Genomic DNA, 23072 nt, shown 5'->3' on the forward strand with positions numbered 1-23072 from the left:
AGTCTTATTGGTGACCTCAAGTCTTTGGAGAGCCTTCTTCATCCCCCCTTTTAAATCCCTGGGCATGCCCAACACCATGAGTTCCATATGTCTTCAATCTGCCACATCTAAAGTAAAACTAAGAGCTTTAGGTGGCTTGTCATAAAAGTTCTAGGGGTTAGGAATTTGTGATCCAAGAGGCCTAAGGATTCTGAAAGCAATTATACTGCAGAATCCAGACCATGGTGAAAGTGGGTGACATGCATGCGTGTGTGCTGAGTCCTTTCAGTTTTGCCCCAGTCTTTGAGATCCCATGGACTGTAGTCTGCCATGCTCCTCTGCCCATGGGATTTCCCAGGCAAGAACACTGGACGGGGCTTCCATTTCATCCTGCAAAGTATCTTCCTGATTCAGGGATTGAACCCATGTTTCCAGTGGCTCCTGAATTGGCAGAAGGATTCTTTACCACTGAGCCACCTGGGAAGCCCAAAGTGGGTGCCATGTGACTCAAAATCACACAGATTAAGAAAAAGAAAAAGCTGAAGAGTAGCCAGGATGCCCACATGCAGAAGTGACAATATATTTCAAAACAAAATGATAATTCTCTGACAGTCCAGTGGCTGAGCACTTGTCTGCAGTGGGAAGTGTCAATGAACAGAACACAGTTATAGGAAACCAAGGATGTAGGCACGGTTCACAAATGGGTGCAAAGTACAAAGAACTGTGCCACCTATTGAGGTAGAGAGGGAAAGCTTAACATGAAAATGTTAAATATCATACAAATATACAAACTTCTGCTTAATATAATGATTGCATTCATGCCAGTATTTTAACTCAGAATTGCATAAAGTTCAGTGTCCTTTTTCTTTTCTTCATGTACTGAAAAGCATTTTTAATTACAGCCTAGGAGCTTGTTAATTTAGGTCAGAAAAATTGACTTTCAGTTGCCTTTGATTTTGTTTGTTTTGTTTTAATAGTGTGAAAAATGACTTTGACATTAGAATTTTTGAAAGACAAAGTTTATAAAATTTCTATATATCACAAAATCCTATAATGTTCAACATTAGAATAAACTTCAGAGAGCATCTGGTAGACCCTGACATTTCAAAGAGGATGAATTTCCAGCCAAGAGATTTTAAGCAGCTGCTGAATAACAACTCTTGTGATTTCAGACACTCCTCTGCTTCCAAGTCTACTCCCTGTTCCTACTCTGGTTGTTAATATAATCTCTGCATAGTACATATTACAAAAAAACTTTGGAATGTCATCCAGTGATTGTTTTTTATTTTAAATAATCTATATTTGAGGCTTAGCAAGGTAAAGTGCAGCAGCATGTTTTCCTGCTCAGAGATACACACAAGTATGGTCTTCAAAAGAATAAATACAACCAGGAGTCCTCTTTAAAAATGTCTTTGTATTGCCAAGGAGTGTGGTGAGAGTGCAAGGAACACAGCTCATATTGTAAGATTTCCTAAGTTGTTCCTGCTTTTCAAAGGCAGCAGTTTCCCTTCTAGACATGTACCTAAGAAAATCTAAACCAGCTATTCAAATAGATGCATGTACATACATGTTCATAGTAGCACTATTTACAACAGCCAAAAGGTGGAAATAACTCAGTAGATTAATGGATAAATGCAAAGAGGTAAGACCATACAATGGAATATTATTCAATCATAAAAAGGAGTGAGGTATTAATACATGCTACAATGTTTCTGAGCCTCAAAAACTAGGCTAAGTGGAAAAAGTCAGACATAAAAGGTCACAAAATGATGTGATGCCATTTATTGGAAATATCCTGAATAGGTGAGTCAATATAGACAGAAAGCAGATGGTTAATTGCAAAGGGTAGGGAGGAAGCGGGTATAGGGAGTAAGTGATTGTTGGTTCAGGGGAAACTTTCTGGGTAATGTTTTCAAACTAGCCAGAGGTAATGGTTGTGCAATATTGTAAATGTATTAAATACCTCTGTAGACTTTAAAATAATTAACTTTATGTTATGTGAATTTTACTTCAATAAAAAATAGAGAGAGAAGGTGAGAAGATGGTCTATTGATGATTCAACTTGGCTAGACCACAATACTGCTGCTACTGCTACTGCTAAGTCGCTTCAGTCGTGTCCTACTCTATTGTTCAATCAAATACTAATTCAGGTGTTGATGTGAAAGTATGTTGTCGATGTGAATAAAATCCACAATCAGTTGACTGATTGTCCTAGATAATCTGGATTGGTCTGATGCAATCAGCTACAAGGCTTTATGGATAGAGGGGCTCTTCAGGCTCTCTGAAGTATTGCTTACTGTTTGTCTCTTTTATATGTAGTAGTGTGTATGTGGGCTTCTCTTGTGACTCAGCTGGTAAAGAATCCACCTGCAATGCAGAAGACCTGGGTTGATCCCTGGGCTTGGAAGATCCCCTGGAGAAGGGAAAGGCTACACAGTCCAGTATTCTGGCCTCAAGAATTCCATGGACTGTATAGTCCATGGGGTTGTAAAGAGTTGGACACAACTGAGCAACTTTCACCCAGTGTGTATATGTTAATCCCAAACTCCTAATTTACTCTCCCCACCCCACCCCCACAGGGAACTATACACAATATCATATAATAACCTATAATGGAAAAGGATTTGAAAAATTATACACACACACACATGCGCACACACGCACACACATTTACTTCTCCAGGGGATCTTCCTGACCCAGGGATCTACCCTGGGTCTCCCACATTCCAGGCAGATTCTTTACCATCTGAACCACCAGGGAAGGCCCACATATATACACACATATATATAAGCACTTTTCTGTTCACTAGGAACTAACACACTGTATTTGGACTTCATTTTTATTTTATTTTTTTAAATTTTATTTTATTTTTAAACTTTACAATATTGTATTAGTTTTGCCAAACATCAAAATGAATCTGCCACAGGTATACCCGTGCTTCCCATCCTGAACCCTCCTCCCTCCCCCCTCCCCATACCCTCCCTCTGGGTCGTCCCAGTGCACCAGCCCCAAGCATCCAGTATCCTGCATCGAACCTGGACTGGCGACTTGTTTCATACATGATATTATACATGTTTCAGTGCCATTCTCCCAAATCTCCCCACCCTCTCCCTCTCCCTCTCCCACAGAGTCCACAAGACTGATCTATCCGAGGGGAAAAAAAGAAAATAAAGGATTCCTAAGTCAGACAGTACTTGGGCCACCTCATGCAAAGAGTTGACTCATTGGAAAAGAATCTGATGCTGGGAGGGATTGGGGGCAGGAGGAGAAGGGGATGACAGAGGATGAGATGGCTGGATGGCGTCACCGACTCAATGGACGTGAGTCTGAGTGAATTCCGGGAGTTGGTGATGGACAGGGAGGCCTGGCATGCTGCAATTCATGGCGTCACAAAGAGTCAAACATGACTGAGCGACTGAACTGAACTGAACTGAAGTCAGACAGGGAAAGACAAATATGATATTACTTAAATGTGGAATCTTAAAAAAATGGTATAAGTGAACTTATTACAAAATAGATTCATAGATGTAGAAAACAAACTTATGATTACCAAGGGAGAAATGTGGGAAGGGATAAACTGGGATATTGGGGTTGACATTATACACTTCTATATATAAAACAGATAAAAATAAGGACCTACTGTATAGCACAGGGAACTCTATTCAATAGTCTGTGATGATCTATATGGGAATTGAACCTAAAAAAAAGAGTGAATGTATGTATATGAATAACTAATTCACTTTGCTGTACAGCAGAAACTAGCACAGCATTGTAAATCAACTATACGCCAATAAATATTAATTAGAAAAAAATTCCTCTTGTGGTTAGCCCATGTCTGACAGTTCCAGCTGCACTTTCTGATGGCCCAGCTTTTGTCAGACGTCCATAATCATCTGAACCACTTATTTGCAATGAATCTCAATATATTCTCTCTCACAAGTAGGCTTCACAGGTAGAATCCCAACTGATACAAGCAGATTCTAAATTTGAAGATTTGTCATTCAAAGGCCTTTGCTTTCTCTTAACCAGTTTTGCAACAATTCCCTCATAAAGATAGAAATCCTAGAGAAAGAGGAAATATTTCCAATCATTGTACTCTAGAACTTCAATCACCTGTAGGCATTGGAGAAATAAATGTTATGATGGGGTGGGATTATGACAGGTAGACAAGGAAATGCCTACAGTTGGGGTCAAGGATGATCACTGGAAAACAAACCAAAATAAATAAATAAATAAATAAGACTTGAAAGAACATTTCCCCAGCAGACCATTAGACCCATCCATCCTCCTTCGCAGACTGACTTTCAGAACCACCCGCCCTCCAAGAGGGAGATTGGAAAAGTCTTTCTTAGGAAATATGCTTATTCCAAGAAGAATGACTCAAAGATAAAATTGGAGTTTTTTCTATTAAAGACTCAGTGCAGCCTTTCATGCAGCCCCCAATCAATGCATTATAACCACTCCATTCTTAAATACAAGCAGATAGCTCAGGGTCATCAAAACTGTGATGAAATCTTCTAATAGGAGTGAGAAAGACAAACTGACACAACAGAAAAAGCAACTAAGGGAAAACAACTATGCAGAAGTAAGCAAAAGAAAGGCAGATATGCATGCACAGATTGTTAAATATACAGAAATGATATGAAAAGATAATTCAACCTTGAAACCTCATGTTTATATCCAGGAGCTAAGCTGTTTGCCACGTACAAAAGTTTTATTTATACCTTTCAAGAATCACCCTACTAACACGTGTATCCAAAGGTTCCCACCTCCCACAATACAGCAAAGTAACCACCACAGGACTGGAGATAATGTGAACTTCTGCTGGACTGGAAGATACAAATGAGATTTGGTGTTCAGAGATCTGGAGAAACTGATGCAATGTGCATTTGAGACACTTTCTAGTGCAAAAAACACTCTTGCTTGACATAGCTAGAAATGATTTGTTCATAAACAAGGAAGGGCCTGATCTTACACTCAAGATCAGTAGGGGAACAGTATTCTGGCTAAAGGTGGTTTTACTTTTGTATACATTAATCCCAAAGTCCTAATTCATCCTTCCTCCCATTGAAAGTGAAAGTGAAAGTTGCTCAGTCATGTCCAACTCTTTGCGACCCCATGGACTGTACAGTCCATGGAATTCTCCAGGCCAGAATATTGGAGTGGGTAGCCTTTCCCCTTCTCCAGAGGATCTTCCCAACCCAGGGATCAAATCCAGGTCCCCTGCATTGCAGATAGATTCTTTACCAGCTGAGCCACAACGGAACCCCTTCCTCCCATTATCCCCCTTTGATGACCATAAGTTTGTTTTCTATGCCTGTGAGTCTGTTTCTGTTTCATAAATAAATTCCTCTGTGTCATATTTTAGACTCCACATATTAAGCATATCGTATGATACTTGTCTTTCCTTTTCTGACTTACTTCGCTTGGTATAATAATCTCTAGGTCCATCCATGTTGTTTCAAATGGCACTATGCCATTCCTTTTTTACAGTTGAATAATATTCTGCTGTCTAAATGTACTACATCTTATCTATCCATTTCTCTATTGATGGACATTTAGGTTGCTTCTGTGTCTTAGCTATTGTAAATAATGCTGCTGTGTACATTGGGGTGCATGTAGATGGTCTTATATTTGATTTTTCTTCTTAATGTTCTTAGAATCTAATTTCCATGAGTTAGAGTTCCATTGTTTTATTATTTCTGCTTGTGAGCAACTTTATGTCCCTACCTAGTCCCCTGGATTTTTTCAGGGCAGAAATAACCACATGCCCTTCTCCAGTCATCTCAGCACATCTAGCTATTGGAATATGCATCCCAGCAGAGGCTTGGCAAGTGTCAGCTGATAGACTGATGGGTTAATTCTCACATCTCCTCCGGTCTCCCTTGGGTTGACCTATGGCACACCTGCTGGGATGGTGGCAGGTGGGCTCAGCTGTGACTGTGAAAAACAAGAGCTTCAGTTGCTCATCTGGTATTTGCCAACCACTGGATCCAGTTCCATTACTCCACTCAAAACCCCTAAACTAAGTGTGGTTTAGGGAGACTGAGTGCCCAGTGTTGTCCAAGATGGTTTCATTTTTAGCACTGATAATCCCACGTCCCTGGAAATGACTGAGTCTTTGGCCAACCATTCTGAAAACAGGCAATCTGTCTGTAATACACTAATCAAAAGAGCTGTGTTTGTAAAACACACACAGAAAACAGAGCACAAAGACTTGTACTACAAGATGGTAAGTGATAAAAATGTGGATAACAGCACAGCTCTGCCTTCAAAGATTGCAGTTAGCCCCAGGGAAACAGTTATACCCAGAGATAAGAAATACAAGTCTGGGGATTGTGAGCAAACCCAGGGCAGGGAAGACATCCTACAAAGTAGTGGACTGGTCTGTGGCTCTTCTCCCTGTACTGGATGATAAGCATTTCACAAATCCCAAAGCAGCTGAGCAGGCCTGGGGTCTTGGCTTAAAGGAGGAGTACAAAGTATCAGCTTTATAATCCATTGTAACATGCCCTGAGTGGGTAAACATGGGCTCAGGCTTGATCAGAATGGTTTAATTTCCCTCTGCAATGACTACACAGCTACCACTTTTTCTATTCTCTTGTGCTTACCTTTCCGGTCTACCTTATACTTCAACCCACCCACCCAGTAAATTACCTAGTTCTTCCAACTCTTGTTTTAAATTTCACTGTTATTCCCTTATTTTGTTCTTTCCCACTCAGAGGATGGGTTTTAGCATAACCTCCACATCAGTCTCTCCATCCTGCCCACATTTGACCTGTTACCCACAAAAGAACCAAAGAACCAACAGCAGCTCTGGCCATGAGACTTCCCTTAGATGGCTTCTCCCATCTATGTAATGAATTCTGGACTCCTTTGCAGAGCCCTGAAGATTCTTGGGAATATGGTCCCAAGTGAACTTTCCTCTTTTCCATTCCTCTCTTCTCCATGGCATAAACAAGACCATCTGAAGATAGCCTCTTCACTGTTCCCAGCATACTATCTTTGTCTCCCTGCTGTCTTCTTTGGTCCATACCATCTATAATCTAAGCTATGGTTTTTCCAGTAGTCATGTATGGATGTGAGAGTTGGACCATAAAGAAGGCTGAGAGTCAAAGACTTGATACTTGCAAATTGTGGTCCTGAAGACTCTTGAGAGTCCCTTGGAAAGCAAGGAGATCCAACCAGTCAATCCTAAAGGAAATCACCCTGAATATTCATTGGAAGTACTGATGCTGGAGCTCCAATACTTTGGCCACCTGGCATGAAGAACCAAATCTTTGTAAAATACTTTGATGCTGGAAAGATTGAGGGCAGGAGGAGAAGGTACGACAGAAGACGAGATGGTTGGATGGGATTACTGACTCAATGGACATGAGTTTGAGCAAACTCAGGGAGATAGTGAATGACAGGGAAGCCTGGAATGCTGCAGTCCATGGGTCACAAAGAGTTGGACATGAATTAGCGACTGAACAACAATCCATCTTTCCTTAGAACTCACTCCATCTCTTAAGACCACATCTGGCTTTGAGACCAGGGTAGGAGTTATCTCCTCCATGAGACTCTTCTGAATCATCTAAGCCAGAAATGTTCTCTCCCTCATAAGAATTCTAACTTCCCTTGATCTGCATAACACTTACCAAAATTACTCATATTGTAATTATTAAATGTGTCTTGTCTCCATAGATATGGATTTTATTACTTCAGGAACAATGATCCTTAGGCTATATCTCTTTAAAGCGTTCTGAGTTTCACTTAACATCTTTTTTTTTTTTTAATTTTTTTTAATTTTATTTTATTTTTAAACTTTACATAATTGTATTAGTTTTGCCAAATATCAACATCTTGATTTGTACAAATAGTTTCTCAAATGGTATGCACTGAATGAGTTATCTGGGAATAATGCTAAGGAATCATTTTACCAATTTCAAACATTTAGATATTTTCTTTCAAGAAAGTTTTCACCTATGCAAAGCTTATACTCTATAGATACACATAGAGAAAATATACAGGAAAGGTAGAGCACATATCCAAGTTTGGGGGCAGATTCAAATAACCAGAAACTCCTCCTAAAGGATGAACTCAAACCAGGAATTTTCTCGATGTTCATGCTAATTTACTTATTTATCCTCCCAACAGGGAAGTCATCAATGTGCCTCTTTATCAAGGAAATAGTAGAGATCATTGGTATGTTAGCCACTGTTCTGAAATCTTGATTCTGATCACTGAGAATATCCTTGTGGAAATAAAATGGAAAAATACAGGGATTCAGATCAAATCTTTCCCAGAAGTGGATATCCTAAAATCACACCTGAGTGTAAAGGGGCTTCATGCTATTTTAATACTCCAAAAATTAAATCCCAATAGACTAAATGAATGGGGGCTTCCCAGGTGACACTAGTGGTAAAGAACCTACATGGTAATGCAGGAGTTGTAAGAGATGCAGTTTCAATCCCCTGGTCAGGAAGATCCCCTGGAGTAGAGCATGACAAGCCACTTCAGTGTTCATGCCTGGAGAACCCATGGACAAAGCAGCCTGGCAGGCTACAGTGCATAGGGTTGCAGAGAGTCGGACACAACTAAAGTGGCTTAGAACACACACACAGACTAAATGAATAACCAGTAATCAATGACTCTCTTTCTGCTTTGACTTCTTCTCTTTCTCCTTAAGAAAACAATCAGAATTCTAACCTATGCTGGCTCCACTAGTCCTTTTCAGCTTCTGACCCTTCCTGCCAAGCTTGGGATAGAGACCTAAAAGGCTGGTGCAGAGTTCATTAGTCTTAGCTTGGATCCTTTTCACTTCATTACCTTGTCAACACTGACATATTTAACACGGGTCCAGATTCCCCAGGCAAAGGATAAACAAATCAATATGGTGCCATTGGCAAGAAAAAGGAATATCAGCCAAAGAAAATCAATAGGCAGCATGGCTATATTATCTCAAGAAAAATAGTTGCTGTTTTCAAATACCACCATGTGTCCGATGTGTCAGACACTTTACACACCCTATGTGTTATCTTTATAACAGATTGATTAAAAAATATTTCTATTCCTTTACAGATGAGGAAACTGGAGCTCAAAGAGGTGAACATAACAGTGATATAGCTAGTAATGACAATTATAGAGTTCAAGCTGCCAACTGTCTAATTCCAAACGCATTTTCTACATTTTCTACATCACAACCAGGCACCATTGTGACAAAAATACATTGTGTCTAAGGAACCTAGAGATTTTTACCCAAGATCTATTTGTAGCTGACTGTATAGTATGGAGCCCGTTAATAAGTAGTATAATGACCTTTCAGCTCCTTCAGCTGTAACATCTACATACTACACTTTTTTTTTTCCTTCAAGAGACATTATAGGAGTTTGGGGTTAGCAGATGCAAGCTTTTATAAAGAAAATGATAAACATGGCCCTTGCTACTATATAGCACAAAAAACTATATTCAATATTCTATTACAAATAATAATGGAAAAAATATGAAAAAAAATAATGTATATATACATATATATAACTGAACCACTTTTCTTTATAGCAGAAATTAACATAATATTGTAAGTCATGTATATTTCAACAAATTTTTTAAAAAATAATTAAAAAAACATTGTGAACACTTAATATGTGCCTGTAAATATGGTAGCAAGAAGGATAAAATCATAAATAAGATTCAGGTCCTCTCTTTGGAACTCCATGGTTACCTCATGCTGAGAGTGGGGAGGGGTGGAGGGGGTTGGCAACATCCTTAAAAGTCAGACTAGCCCCCACTTTCTGACTTACAGCTTTTTAGAGTCAGTCCCTACCATTCTCAGGATAAAACCTAGACTCTTAATATGGCTTGTGAGACTCACGGTGTTCTGGTTCTTGCTCACCTCTCTTGGCCCCATCATTTGTCCTCTTGCACTCTGATTCTCAGCTCCTGTGTCCAGAGATGCCACTTTTATTTATCTTTTGATCACCCAGGTAGAACTCACCTGGGTCCCTTCTCTGTTCATTCTCAACTTAGATTTCACTTCCTCCAAGGAAGTTTCAATGTCCCTTCTCCCTCTAGCATACCACACAGGTCACTCTGAGCTTACTTGTCTGCTTACTGGTCTATTTTCTCACTAGATTGTGAGTTCCTTGAGGGTACAGACTGTTCTTTACTTTCTGTATCAATAGTGCCTAGCTTGGTACCTTTCTTGGTGCACTTAGAAAATACTCAGTACGTATTTGTTTAATGAATACAAAATCAGACTACATCCCACACTTTGAAGCTTATTTGATGCACCAAGTATCACATGGTTCCAATCCATCAGAAGCAGCTTTAATTGTGAGAATATACATTCAAATAATGTCAGATATGTTTTCCCTGGTTTAATACTCTTAAGATGACTCTATTAGAAACCAAGAATTGGACATATGTGCACCTTCACTATTTACCAAGCATCAGAGAGTCAAGGTTACATAATGTCTACATTCATTCATTCCATCCAAGCAGAAAGGAAGAGAGAAATTCAAGCTTTTTATGCAAAGAATGAGTAGCCATCTTCTTTTTTTCCCCTGAGAATTCCTCTTTTAGGTCTGGAAGACATTAGAGTCCAAGGTCATTCTTGAGAGAAAAGTATTTGGGTCAGATGGGATGACTTCTTATGCACTTATTACTGTTACTGCAAACATTTAATGAGTTTCCATTATGCCAGGCATCATATTAGCCACATTACCACTGAGTCTTCCAAATAGTAACAGACATTATTATAATAAATACCTACATTCCAATTGAGAAAAGTAAAGCTCAGAGAATTAAGTTATTTGTCCAGGTCAATTAGTCAGTATTAGACTTTGATTGGAATAGAGGGTGGATTCCAAAACCTTACCTACAATAAATATGCTATTCCCCCTCCAGAATTAAAGCCTGGCCCTAGAGTCTACTTTTAAGCCCATCATGGCTAAGGCTAGGGATACAAGGCTTTAATTTAGGAGCCCTCAACAGAAAACAGAGTGTGTTTTGTTTTGTTTTGTTTTGTTAATCTGGATTGTCTCATGTTATTACTTAAAAACCAAAATAGGGCAGGACTGATTGGGAGTGCCAGATCCAGATCTCAATGTATGACTTTACATGCCAAGTCCACCCCTGGCTGCTTTTGTGACACTAGACAAGTCACTTAACCTCTGTGACACATTTTCCTCATCTATAATATATGAGTAATAATAGTACTTATCTTCTTGGGTTTTGGAGGAGAGAAAATTAGTTAACATAAGAGCTTAGCAATCTAAGTGTCCATGGTCAAATGAATGGATAAAGAAGGTGCAGTACATATATTTACAATGAAATATTTATTGTTGTTGTCATTTAGTCTCTAAGTCCCCATGGACAGAGGAGCCTGGTAGGTTATAGTCCTTTGCTAAGAGTCGGACACGACTGAGTGACTTTACTTTCACTTTTCACTTTCGTGCACTGGAAAAGGAAATGGCAACCCACTCCAGTGTTCTTGCCTGAAGAATCCCAGGGATGGAGGAGCCTGGTGGGCTGCCGTCTATGGGGTCGCACAGAGTCAGACACGACTGACATGACTTAGCAGCAGCAGCAGCAGCAGCAGCAGTCTCTAAGTCAGGTCTGACCCTTTGCAACCCCATGAACTACAGCCCACCAGGATCCTCCATCCATGGGATTCTCCAGGCAAGAATACTGAAGTGGGTTGCCATTTCCTTCTCCAGGGGATCTTCCAGACCCAGGAATCAAACCCACATCTCCTGCATTGGCAGCCAGATTATTTATCACTGAGCCACCAGGGAAGCCTACAATAGAATATTACTCAGCCATAAAAAAAGAATGAAATAATGCCATCTGCAGCAACATGGATGGAACCTGAGATGATCTTACTAAGTGAAGTAAATCAGAGAAGAATAAATATATGTGATATCACTTACATGTGGAATCTTAAAAAAAAATGATATGAGTGAACTTTTTATAAAACAGAAATAGACTCACCAACATAGAAAACAAACATATTGTTACCAAAGGTGAAACAGGGGGGAAGGATGAATTTCAAATTTGAGATTAATAGATATAATATACAAAATAAATAAATAACAAGGACCTACTGTGTAGCATAGGGAACTATATTCAATTTCTTGTAATAAACTCTAATAGAAAAGAATCTGAAAAAGAATATGCACTATACATATATATGTTTGTGTGTGTATATATATGTGTGTGTGTGTGTATGTGTGTATAATGGAGTAACTTTGCTGTACACCTGAAACTATCACAATGCTAAATTAACTATACTTCAGTTAAAGTGTTAGTCACTCAGTCATGTCCACCTCTTTGTGACCCCATGAACTGTTGCCTTCCAGGCTCCTCTTTTCCATGGGACTATCTGGGCAAGAACTGGAGTAGGTTGACATTCTCTTCTCCAGGGAATCTTCCCAACCCAGGGATCAAACTCGGGTCTCCTGCATTTGAGACATTGCAGACAGGTTCTTTACCTGATGAGCCATCAGGAAAGCCCACACTTCAATTAAAAATAAGGTAAAAATAAGACATAAGAGTTTAGATCTAGCACAGAGCAGAGCATTATTAAGTAATAATAAGCAATGTTATTATTATTATTATTACTCTTTATATAACAGTCATGTCATTGGATTCTGGTAAACCACACAAAATAGCCTTTGCTAACACAGTCAAGAGAAGACATATAAAGTTTGTTAAAAGACATATAAAGTTTGGATTTTGCTTTTATAAAAAAATGCACTTGACTTTTACAAAGAAAGACAAGCATGCAGTAGGTCTGGGTTCTGATCATGCACTCATTCCTTTAAAATGTAAAATAAAATTACATTTTTCAGTCAGGAGATAACACACATTCCTGTTCCATGAGATGAACTAAATCATCTATTGCATATCCCATATTTTCTTCGTATTCCATGAAGAAAAATGAAGTTCATTATTTTTAAGAGAAACAGAAACAAATCCCCTGCAGCCCAGCTGTGATTCAGTGTTGGTTATCTTTAAGTTAGAAAGAATAAGATGGGTATTTAGGAAGTTGGAATGATTACTGAAATATGATATTTCTAGATCTTTTAAAACACTTCATTCACAGAGAGTTCAGATTAGATTAACCTGAATTTTTTTCTTTCTTGGGGAAACTATCATTAACCAAATTTTGGATATAATATGAGACAATTACCCACAATATCAGAATTTGAATCAGGAAGGACTGTGCTTTGGAGGGGCTGTGGTTTGGAGATCTTTATATTTGCTAAAGAACTGCTGCTGCTGCTGCTGCTAAGTCGCTTCAGTCGTGTCTGACTCCGTGCGACCCCATAGACGGCAGCCCATCAGGCTCCCCCGTACCTGGGATTCTCCAGGCAAGAATACTGGAGTGGGTTGCCATTTCCTTCTCCAGGCTAAAGAACTAGGAATGGCCAAAAACAAAGTGAAATATTATTTAATAAACCTATGCTTTCAAAATGAAATAATTTTTTCCAGGAGTCTCTTTGGAAGCTACAAACTTGTTCCAAAGAAGATAACAAGCATTTCTTAAAAGAGGGACTCTCAACTATTCTTTTTTTGTTGCAACACACTGGGATTGTTGCAACACACTTGGACTGTTGTTTGATGTATACAAACACAATGCAGTTCCCAAATTATGCACAACTCCAAGTCCATCTCTCCTGGTGAAAAGAGGTAGCAGAATGTGGATGAAGAAACCAGTGCTATTACTGGATTATTGTTGATTCCTCCTCTCCAGCAAGAATACTTTGGCTTCCTTTTGAGAAATAAGCATCTCCTTGTTCTTAATATGTGTGGTTGATATTGACCTGAACCCTTCACCCATCCAGAGCACAGTCGGGTGCATAATCCGATCATGAACACCCAGTGCATCCCCAATCCCTTGGACACTGTCATCATTTGCAACTGTCACTTGACACAAATTGCTCCTTTGAGATTCAATCCAGAATTTTTTCTGGAAATTTTAGAAATGAGAGGCTTTCTTTCCACCAGGGCTGTTGAAATAATAGTCATGAAGCATGGAACTGCTGATTCAACTTTTGTTACCATTGAAATTCTGCCTGAGAATAAAGTCCCATAGAGAGGTAAAGAGGGTAAGAGGTGGAAAGAGAACAGACAGATAGATAAAGGCTGCATCACAGTCACATTTGAACTCCTGAACCCAGCTGTGCCTGAAGCAAAACTTACACTCTGAAGCTTCCATTTTCACTAATTATCTTACAGTCACTGTTTAAACTGGTTAAAGCTGATATACCATTAAAACAGTCTTAACTCACTCCCATCTTCAAGGCTCACCATGGTTCAGAATTGCTCTTTTAGAACGCATTTGAGTCCATTTTGGAAGTTACCTTTATAACAACTTTTCTAGACTCATTAAAATAAAACTAGAAACAAAGCAAAACACAGTTATCCTCTATTTTGCCATGATCTTCAAAAATCAAAAGCTTCTAACATGTATGGAGCGTGTGCTAAATATCAAATACTTCAAATACTTTGTATATAGTGTCTTATGGAATGCTTACTTAAATCTATGAATTAAATGCTACCATCCTCATTTTACTGACAAGGGACTATAGACAGATTTGACACTTCACAATGGTCATACAACAGTAAGAAAGCCAAACATGAGTTAGTCTCTAAAAAGCTGCGCATGCTTCACTCTGTAATTTTGCTTTTAAATTTAATATCATTTGCACCGGTTTTGAATCAGATGGAGGGCCCAACTATTTAGAAAATTTAAAAAAAAAGAGTACAGTCTTACAAAACAAGTACTTTGAAATAGCCACCTTTCCTTTATATGCATAAATTTTGCTGCATTGTCTAAAAATGGCAGCCATAACTCTTCACCTACAAAATGCTTGAGAAATGATTTAACGTGAGCACAATCACAAATTCAGACAACAATGCTCTGATATTGCAGAAAACACAGTAGGTGTGATGTTCAAAACTGAGGGATTTGGGAGAGTCAAAGAATCCTGTTCTCTAGACACAATCAGAATTCACTTCATATGGACAAGCTCAAAGCACAGGCAAGTACTCACAGCTAGCCCTGCAATTCCTAGATTAACTGGACTTTTGCAGATTGAGAAGGAATTCTTCCAATTTCTACATGGCTTGTTAAGGCCAAGTGAATTTTGAAGCTACCTGGGCAAACAGTCATCAAAGCAGAAGAATAATGTCTCTGCCAACTGTGAGGTTTAGCCTACCAAACTGGCAAGTAGGCAAAAGAAATTGATAAATGAATAATCTTGTAAGTATGCCCTGAGTGCAATTAGTATTTGAATGTCTATGTGGAATCTGGCAGCTACAGTTTAAAAACAGTATACAATTCCTTTCCATATAAGCTTGAAGATGTTTCTATATTTTAAAAAGTAATGGCTTCTTAAATCTGCAGTAGAAGAGTCTCCGCTCAGGAAGAAAATAATAATAATGATAATAATAAATTCATTCATTTTTAGCTTCAATGCTATATATATATATATATATATATATATATATAAAAAACTTTGCCATTAAATTTAATTATATACTCTGGAACAGTAAATTAAGAGAAACCAGGACTAAAAAACATAAAACAAAAATAAAAAGCAAACAAAAAATGTACAGTTCCTTTTAGAAGTTCCATACTTTCTAAATTTCTAAATCTGACTGAATGTTCCTGCACCAGTGCTAAATTGGATAGACATAGAAACATACAGGTAATTCACACTATCTGAATCTAAGGAATGCAGTTCTATATTTCTAAAGAGTTCAGTAATTTTTCAAAAAGATGATCTTGTTCAAAAGGGTGACTTCCCTAAATAAACAGATTTTTTTTCTTTTTAATGCTATTTTCCCTTCAATCTATTCATGTAATAGACCAGAAACAAGAAGTTTTTTTTCTTAAAAGTCAAAGAATGTCAGTAAACAAAGGAACAAAGCTAACAACAGCCCATGATTTACCAGGGGTAAACACACACAATGCAATTTTAACGTCAATGATTACGTCTTCTATTTTCCTCTATATCACAGGAATTTTCAGGAATGACATGCTTACTCATCTTGTTATCTATATAGCACATATCATGTAGAACCATCATTGGTGCTAAATAAATACCTTCTAGAATGATGAATTTGCCCTTTCTCTTAAAGAAAGAAAATGAATACATGAGTTGCTTTACAATGGAATGCTATTACTGAGGAAAACTGGAACAGATTTGCTATACTTACTTGCCTTTGGTATATACTATGAAAAAATGCCTGCAAATACTTGTTTTAGATTTGAAAATGTCCAACACAATGCTAGACATTTCTAAAGTTGTGGAGTAGGGTTGCATTTGTTATAAATACTACATACCCATTTCTGCACCATCCCTACCTACAGCAAATATTCCTACTCCAAATTCTTTCTGATGCATGAGGCTTCCTTTCAAAAGGTCTGCAGGACAGATGTCCCTCCTTAATAATGAACCTAATGTTCATATCATCTTCTCTCACCTCTAGATACAGACCTTTCAAAGACCAGAAGTATGGAGGTTAATTATGGATCCAAATGCTCTGCTCTGCTTGTAGCCATTTGGATGGGAAGAAAGGTGGGCAGGCAGGGGTTTTCCACACTTGGTCCAGTGAAGACATTTTATTGGATACTCTTCCTCAACAATAACCTAATCTTTTCTAAAACAAAATGACAAGCTGGCCCGCAATAATTTAGTGCGTGCTCAGTTGCTCAGTCATGGCCAACTCTTTGCCACCACAGGGACTGTAGCCCACCAGGCTCCTTTGTTCATGGAATTTCTCAAGCAAGAATAATGGAGTGGGTTGCTGTTTCCTACTGCAGGGGATCTTCCCAACCTAGGGATTGAACCCACATCTCCTTCATCTTCTGCACTGGCAGACAGATTCTTACCCACTGAGCCACCCAGCAAGATAATTTAGTACAAGGTACAGTAATTTAGTAACTCGCTTTAAATTTTCTTCCTTTAAGTCTTACATATTAGGGGTTTAGTTCAAAAGACAAAAATGCCATAGGAATATCATACACAGTGTCAAGATTAACAGAAAGAAATTTTAAATAAGAGGATGTTTTTAGAGCTGCCATTGCAAAGCAGGTAACACAAAAACAGCCCAAGCTTGGTGAGCCTACAACCCTAGGAATCTCTCCTCTCAAAATTCTTCTGAAATGTGGATTCAGTGGCTCAAGATAAATTTAGGTATGAGGGGACATGTAATATACTAGATACTCAAAAAAGTAATTCTGCTTCATTAAAACCAAACAACACATTTTTAATATTTTGTTAAGCTACAGGAAACAAAGAAGGATCCTAAGCTTGGGGAAGATTTTAGGGGAAAGAAACGCAAAACCAAGACAGTAAGTCATCAGCCAACATTAAGTTTGCATCCAGGAGAGTACCAGAATCATCTTGAAGAACAGGAGTCCTGGCCTCGACCTGTTACTAAGTGAAGATAGTCAACTTAAAATATTCACATTGAAACCAGTGAAAATGGACAAGAAAAAGAAAATCACCTAACAGAAAAAAGAATAAGTCTGAGGTTTATCTAGTGCAGGTCAAAGCTAATTGAGTAGAGAGAATAAGAAAGAAGCATTAAAGAGATGCTGAGAATTTTTGAGAGCTAATGAATAGATACATATGAATAATACATATGAACTAGATACATAGAAACTAATGAAGAAATACAAGAAACATAAACATATCAACTAAGAAAATTAAATAGAAGTCTACAATCAGACATATGGTAATAAAACTATCAAACACCAAATTTAAAGAAATGACCTTAAAAATAGGTTTAGGGTGTTGGGTGTGGGGGTGGTCAGTGTATTTTCAAAGACAGGACAGACTGACAGCCAGCTTTTCAACAGTCACATCAGATGATGGAAGAGTAGAGTCCAGTGATGTGCTGGTGAGGGTTTAACCTGGCTGCCAAGGACCCCAAGGACCCTGATTTGTAGCATTTCTGAGATACATGGAATAGAAACTCCTAGGTTGGCCATTTTCAAACTACCATTGTGAAATCACCACATGCAGAATTGTGTACGGATACGTATAACAGGTTCTTATGAGCCAGTGTGAGCGGGTCCATCACACCCACGAATAAATCCTTAAGATATAAGGGAAAGATGTCCTTCAATGTTGAATTACATGTCTAGCAAAATTGTCTTCCAGGAATAAAGGTGAAAAATGAAAGACTTATTTTCAGATAAAGGACCACTTATACGGAAAAAAATTCAAAAGAATTTACATCAGAAAGAAGGAAATTAAATCTGGCAGAAAGTAAAAGGTTTTGGAACAACAAATTAATGACTACACTGGTAAGTCAAAAAAGCAGTGTCTACATAAAGTAATAATTATTAGTAGTAGGAGGGGAAATAGAATAAGAAATAAACATAAAATTCAACCTACAAGTTGGTCAGTGTTGATTGGCTCATTCAACTGTCATTTTGGAAGGTAAAACTGACATTTTCCAGACCTAATAGCAGATAGATTTCTGGATGCACATTATGTTCTGGAAACTAGATACAATGTATGGATCTGGAAGGCTGTAGTGGGACAGGAGTCATTTTTTCTGCCTTTTCAGCTTTTTCTACTGGCCAGCAAAGTCATGGCAACTTGAAGTCTTTTCTCTGCCGCCATTTTAAAGGAGTTTTCCACCTATTGGATGCTAACACACAGCACTGCATCAGTGACTGCTTGGTAGTTAATGGCTTCCCATTCATCAGCTCAGAACTGCTGGGGAGTCACTCAAAAAGACTAACAGGAATGCACTCTATAAGTGCTGTCACAATGTTGTAAGCAAGTTATTTCCTGAGTTAAATACATTCCTGCTTAAAATGTTTCCAGTTATGAATGTTTTCTGCACTGTATTGTGACTGAGAGAATAGAAAAGAACATGCTAGAATCACAGGAAAAGTTGAACAATTAGAAAATAAAGAGGCAGAAACAAACCCAACCACCCAAAGAACCCAAAAATGCACAGGGGCTTACATTTGCCAATTTATAAAACAGAAGATGGCCAGATTGAATGAAAATGCAATATTTGTTTGTCTACTCTCCACAAGATCCTATATAAGGCTCAAAAAAAAAACAAAGAAAAAAAAGACTGAAAGGGAAAATAAGGAAAATGATAAACCATAAGCCAGGCAAATACTAACTAAAGCACAACTGAATTAGCTATATTAATAACAGACAAACTAAAGTACAGAGACATTAAAATTAAAAAATTTTACTTCAGTGTGAAAAAACGTTCATCAAGAAGATACAAAAATTTCAATCTTGCTTACACCTGATAAAAGTCATCATTTCATATAAAATGAAAATTGACAGAACTCCCTATAGAATAAAAAAAAGCATCCATTATTGTCGTAGGACAATCTTTTGAATTTTTGATGAATTAGGAAAGAGATTAAGGATTTATAGAGTTAAATAATTGGGTTGTAAATCCTTAATTTCTTTAAGTGAAATTTATGTGAATTTAACTAAAAAAATTGAGTAAACATTGTAAATAGAAATTAAGTAAAAAATAATTATTTTAGTGAATTGCTCTGTTCATTTATGTTACTCAAGATTCTATAAAGTAGATGTAAATGCTGGTTTCTGCTCCCTCCACACACGCTTTCCTGTCTCCACAGGACTCTTGGTCCTACGTGTTGGATGTTATCTAGATCTTGTTGCTTTTCCCTGAAGAAAGTTATTTATTATTTATTTTATCAAGGCCAGAAAGACATGGACTAGAAGAGCAAACCTGTGACTTTGCCCAAGGTGAGGGACCTCATAGCCCTGAACTCGACTTCTGGGGAGAAGTTATAACTGAGTCGGAGTTGTTGATCCATCTGCAAGAAAACAGAAAACAGAAGAGGCATCAGCAGAGGTCCTCACAGCCAAGGCGTAAAACACTCCTGTCTGAAAATAGCTGGAAAACACAGGCAGGGCAGACACCTCTCTGGGATTTTTCTCCCTGGAGAAATGAGAAATGTCTCACTAATTCTCCCACAATGCACATAAAATAACCCTTTCTTTCTTTATTGGTGAAATAAAGGCTTTCACGCAAGTCTTCTCCCTGGGAAATTCTGTACAGCTTTTGACAGGTATTTATCTCCCCACTGAGATTTTCTCACCAAATTCTTTGCTGCAAAGAAGCAAACAAATGAAGCCTTTTAGGAAGGACCCTGCAAGATTAACAAGAAAAGGAAAGCAGGTTTTCATTTCCAACTCTCCCTCCTCCCCATTTGGTCCTTAAAACCTTTACCTCCTCCTTTGCTCCAACTGACCTGGCCTTAGTCAGGTGTGCCCTGGGGGATTTTCCTAAGAGAATATATTTCAGTTTGACAAAAGGTTTGAGTCTGGGAAGGGGAGACTAGCTGAACAGCTGCCACCAGCATGAGCAGCTGATAATTCCATTTTGTAGGTGAATAAAAGCCACCAGGGGGATTCTTTGGAACTTTATTTCTGAGATCATCCTTTAGGGAACCTTCCTTTCCACACACGTTAATTCCAGTTCCGTCTCTTTATTCTCTCCATTTCAAGGCATGGTTCCCCATCCATCCCTAGGTTTTCCTTTCTAGTCAAAGCCTACCATTTTTTCCAGGGTCTATCACAGCTCATCTGTAGGAAGAGAAGACTAAGACCCCTTCAGCTGTGTGCCTGTCCCAGGGTTGCCTTTGGGGAGCAGCTGACTGGGAGCCTGGTATCCCTAGCTCCTACTGCTGGACCCTCCTTCTGCACCGACTCCAGCCCAGACAGACCCTCCTCCAGGAACCTCTGGGTCCTGAAGTAGTTTTTGCTGTGAAAAAAATAAGTGGCTATGACTTGTAGTATGTGATTGTAGGCTTTATTCCTTTTTCATACATGGAAATATGCTTTAATAATACTTGTTGTTTATTGAACACTTGGTATGTATGAGACATCATACTAAAGTATCTTTCAAAATGCATTCTTACCTAGAATACTGTGAAATAGACATTATTATCCCTCTAGTACAGATGGTGGAAATGATGTCACAGAGATCACAACTTTGGCCAATGCCACACAGCATTACATAGCAGGGACTCCTTGTCACATGGCCTGCCAACCACACAGTATGGCATTTACTTTACTTGTCCATGCCTCTCTAGATGTATGAGCAGCTGGTAGACAATCACTGTATGTTCTTATTTCTGAATTTCTACAAAATTCATTCAATAACCATTTGAGTATCTACTCTGTGCCAGACACTTTTCTAAGTTCTCCCATGCTCCCAGAGTTCATCTCCTCTAGGAAGCTCTCCTTGAAGCTTTAGTTAGATTAATTGATCCTATTCTCTGTTCTCATGGTACCTGCCCCCCGACCTCTAACCTTGCATTTAAGATGCTGTATTGTAATGACAGCAAGGAGATCAAACCATTCAACTCTAGAGAAAATCAACCCTGAATATGCATTGAAAGGACTGATGCTTAAGCTCCAATACTTTGGCCACCTGATGGGAAGAGCTGACTCATTGGAAAACACCCTGATACTGGGAAAGATTGAGGGCAAGAGAAGGAGATGACAGAGGAGGATTTCATTAGATGGTATCATTAACTCAGTGGATACCAGTTTGAGCAAACTCCAGGAGAAGGTGAAGGACAGGAAGCCTGGTGTGCTGCAACTTGTGGGGCTACAAATAATCGGACAGGATTTAATGAGTGAACTACAATTGTAATGATCTGTGTGCTCTCCCCATCTCATTTTTCTCCACTAAGCTATTGGCTCTTTGAAGATGTGGACATTTTATTGATACATGTTTTCTATATGGCCTATTACAATAACTGGAAAAGTAACTCCAAACAGATGTTTGCTGAATGAATAAATAGATATCCTGTGTTGATTCTCTTTCTATCTTGTGGGCTATGGAGCATCCAGTGCATCACCAGGATGCCTCTGGCTGCCCTGGTAGCCTCTACATCTTACATACAACACAGGGATTTTCATACGCATGGTCCCCATCTGTAATCTTTTAATGCTCCGATTCAGTCCTGCCTTGAAGGAGTTTTCTCCCTGCCTTATCTCAGAACTCTCACCTATTCTCTGGAATTGCCCCTTTCAGCAGGGGGCAGGGTTCCTCCTCTCATGATTTGTTACTTAGGTTGGAGAGGAGGCCAAAGTGAGTGGGAATTTCCTGCTGAGAAGAGAGCAGTAGGATTCTTAGAACTAAAGGCTGAGCTGAGATTTCTTTAGCTTCTGACTCTAACTTCTTCTCCAGGCTTCCAAAGATCAAGTGATTCCCTCAACATTGTCACACTGTGTAGAAGACCTAATTGTTCTAGTACAGGAGTCATTCCTGATCTACTGTTATCCTTTATGGGAACTTACCTGGTCCTTTCCACTTTAATCAGATGATAAACAAGGGTGAGAAGGAGGTGAGTGACACTCAATTATTTTGTTTCAGTTCGGTTCAGTTCAGTTGCTCAGTCGTGTCCGACTCCTTGCGACCTCAGGAGCCACAGCACACCAGGCCTCCTTATCCATCACAAACTGCTGGAGTCCACCCAAACTCATGTCCATTGAGTCGGTGATGCCATACAACAATCTCATCCTCTGTCGTCCCCCTCTTCTCCTGCCCTCAATCTTTCCCAGCATCAGGATCTTTTCAAATGAGTCAGCTCTTCCCATCAGGTGGCCAAAGTACTGGAGCTTCAGCTTCAACATCAGTCCTTCCAATGAACACCCAGGACTGATCTTCTTTAGGATGGACTGTTTGGATCTCCTTGCAGTCCAAGGGACTCTCAAGGGTCTTTTCCAACACCACAGTTCAAAAGCATCAATTCTTCAGTGCTCAGATTTCTTTATAGTCCAACTCTCACATGACTACTGGAAAAATCATAGCCTTGACTAGATGGACCTTTGTTGACAAAGAAATGTCTCTGCTTTTTAATATGCTGTCTAGGTTTGTCATAACTTTCCTTCCAAGGAGCAAGTGTCTTTTAATTTCATGGCTGTAATCACCATCTGCAGTAATTTTGGAGCCCAAAAAATAAAGTCAGCTGCTGTTTCCCCTGTTTCCCCATCTATTTCCCATGAAGTGATGGGACTGGATGCTATGATCTTAGTTTTCTGAATGTTGAGCTTTAAGCCAATTTTTTC

The 23072-nt window shown here is 38.8% G+C and overlaps 1 protein-coding gene across 1 annotated transcript in view; it reads right to left on the reverse strand.

The window, feature by feature from the left end:
- CNTNAP5 (contactin associated protein family member 5) overlaps positions 1-23072 on the reverse strand; it is a 1036258-nt gene that overhangs the window by 36637 nt on the left and 976549 nt on the right. Inside the window, exon 21 of the mRNA XM_070389061.1 lies at positions 19717-19804. Within this exon, the coding sequence (XP_070245162.1) occupies positions 19717-19804 (88 nt within the window). The remainder of the gene's footprint in view (positions 1-19716; positions 19805-23072) is intronic.

This window comes from Bos mutus, chromosome 2 (genome assembly GCF_027580195.1).
Source record: "Bos mutus isolate GX-2022 chromosome 2, NWIPB_WYAK_1.1, whole genome shotgun sequence".
Taxonomy (NCBI): Eukaryota; Metazoa; Chordata; class Mammalia; order Artiodactyla; family Bovidae; genus Bos; species Bos mutus.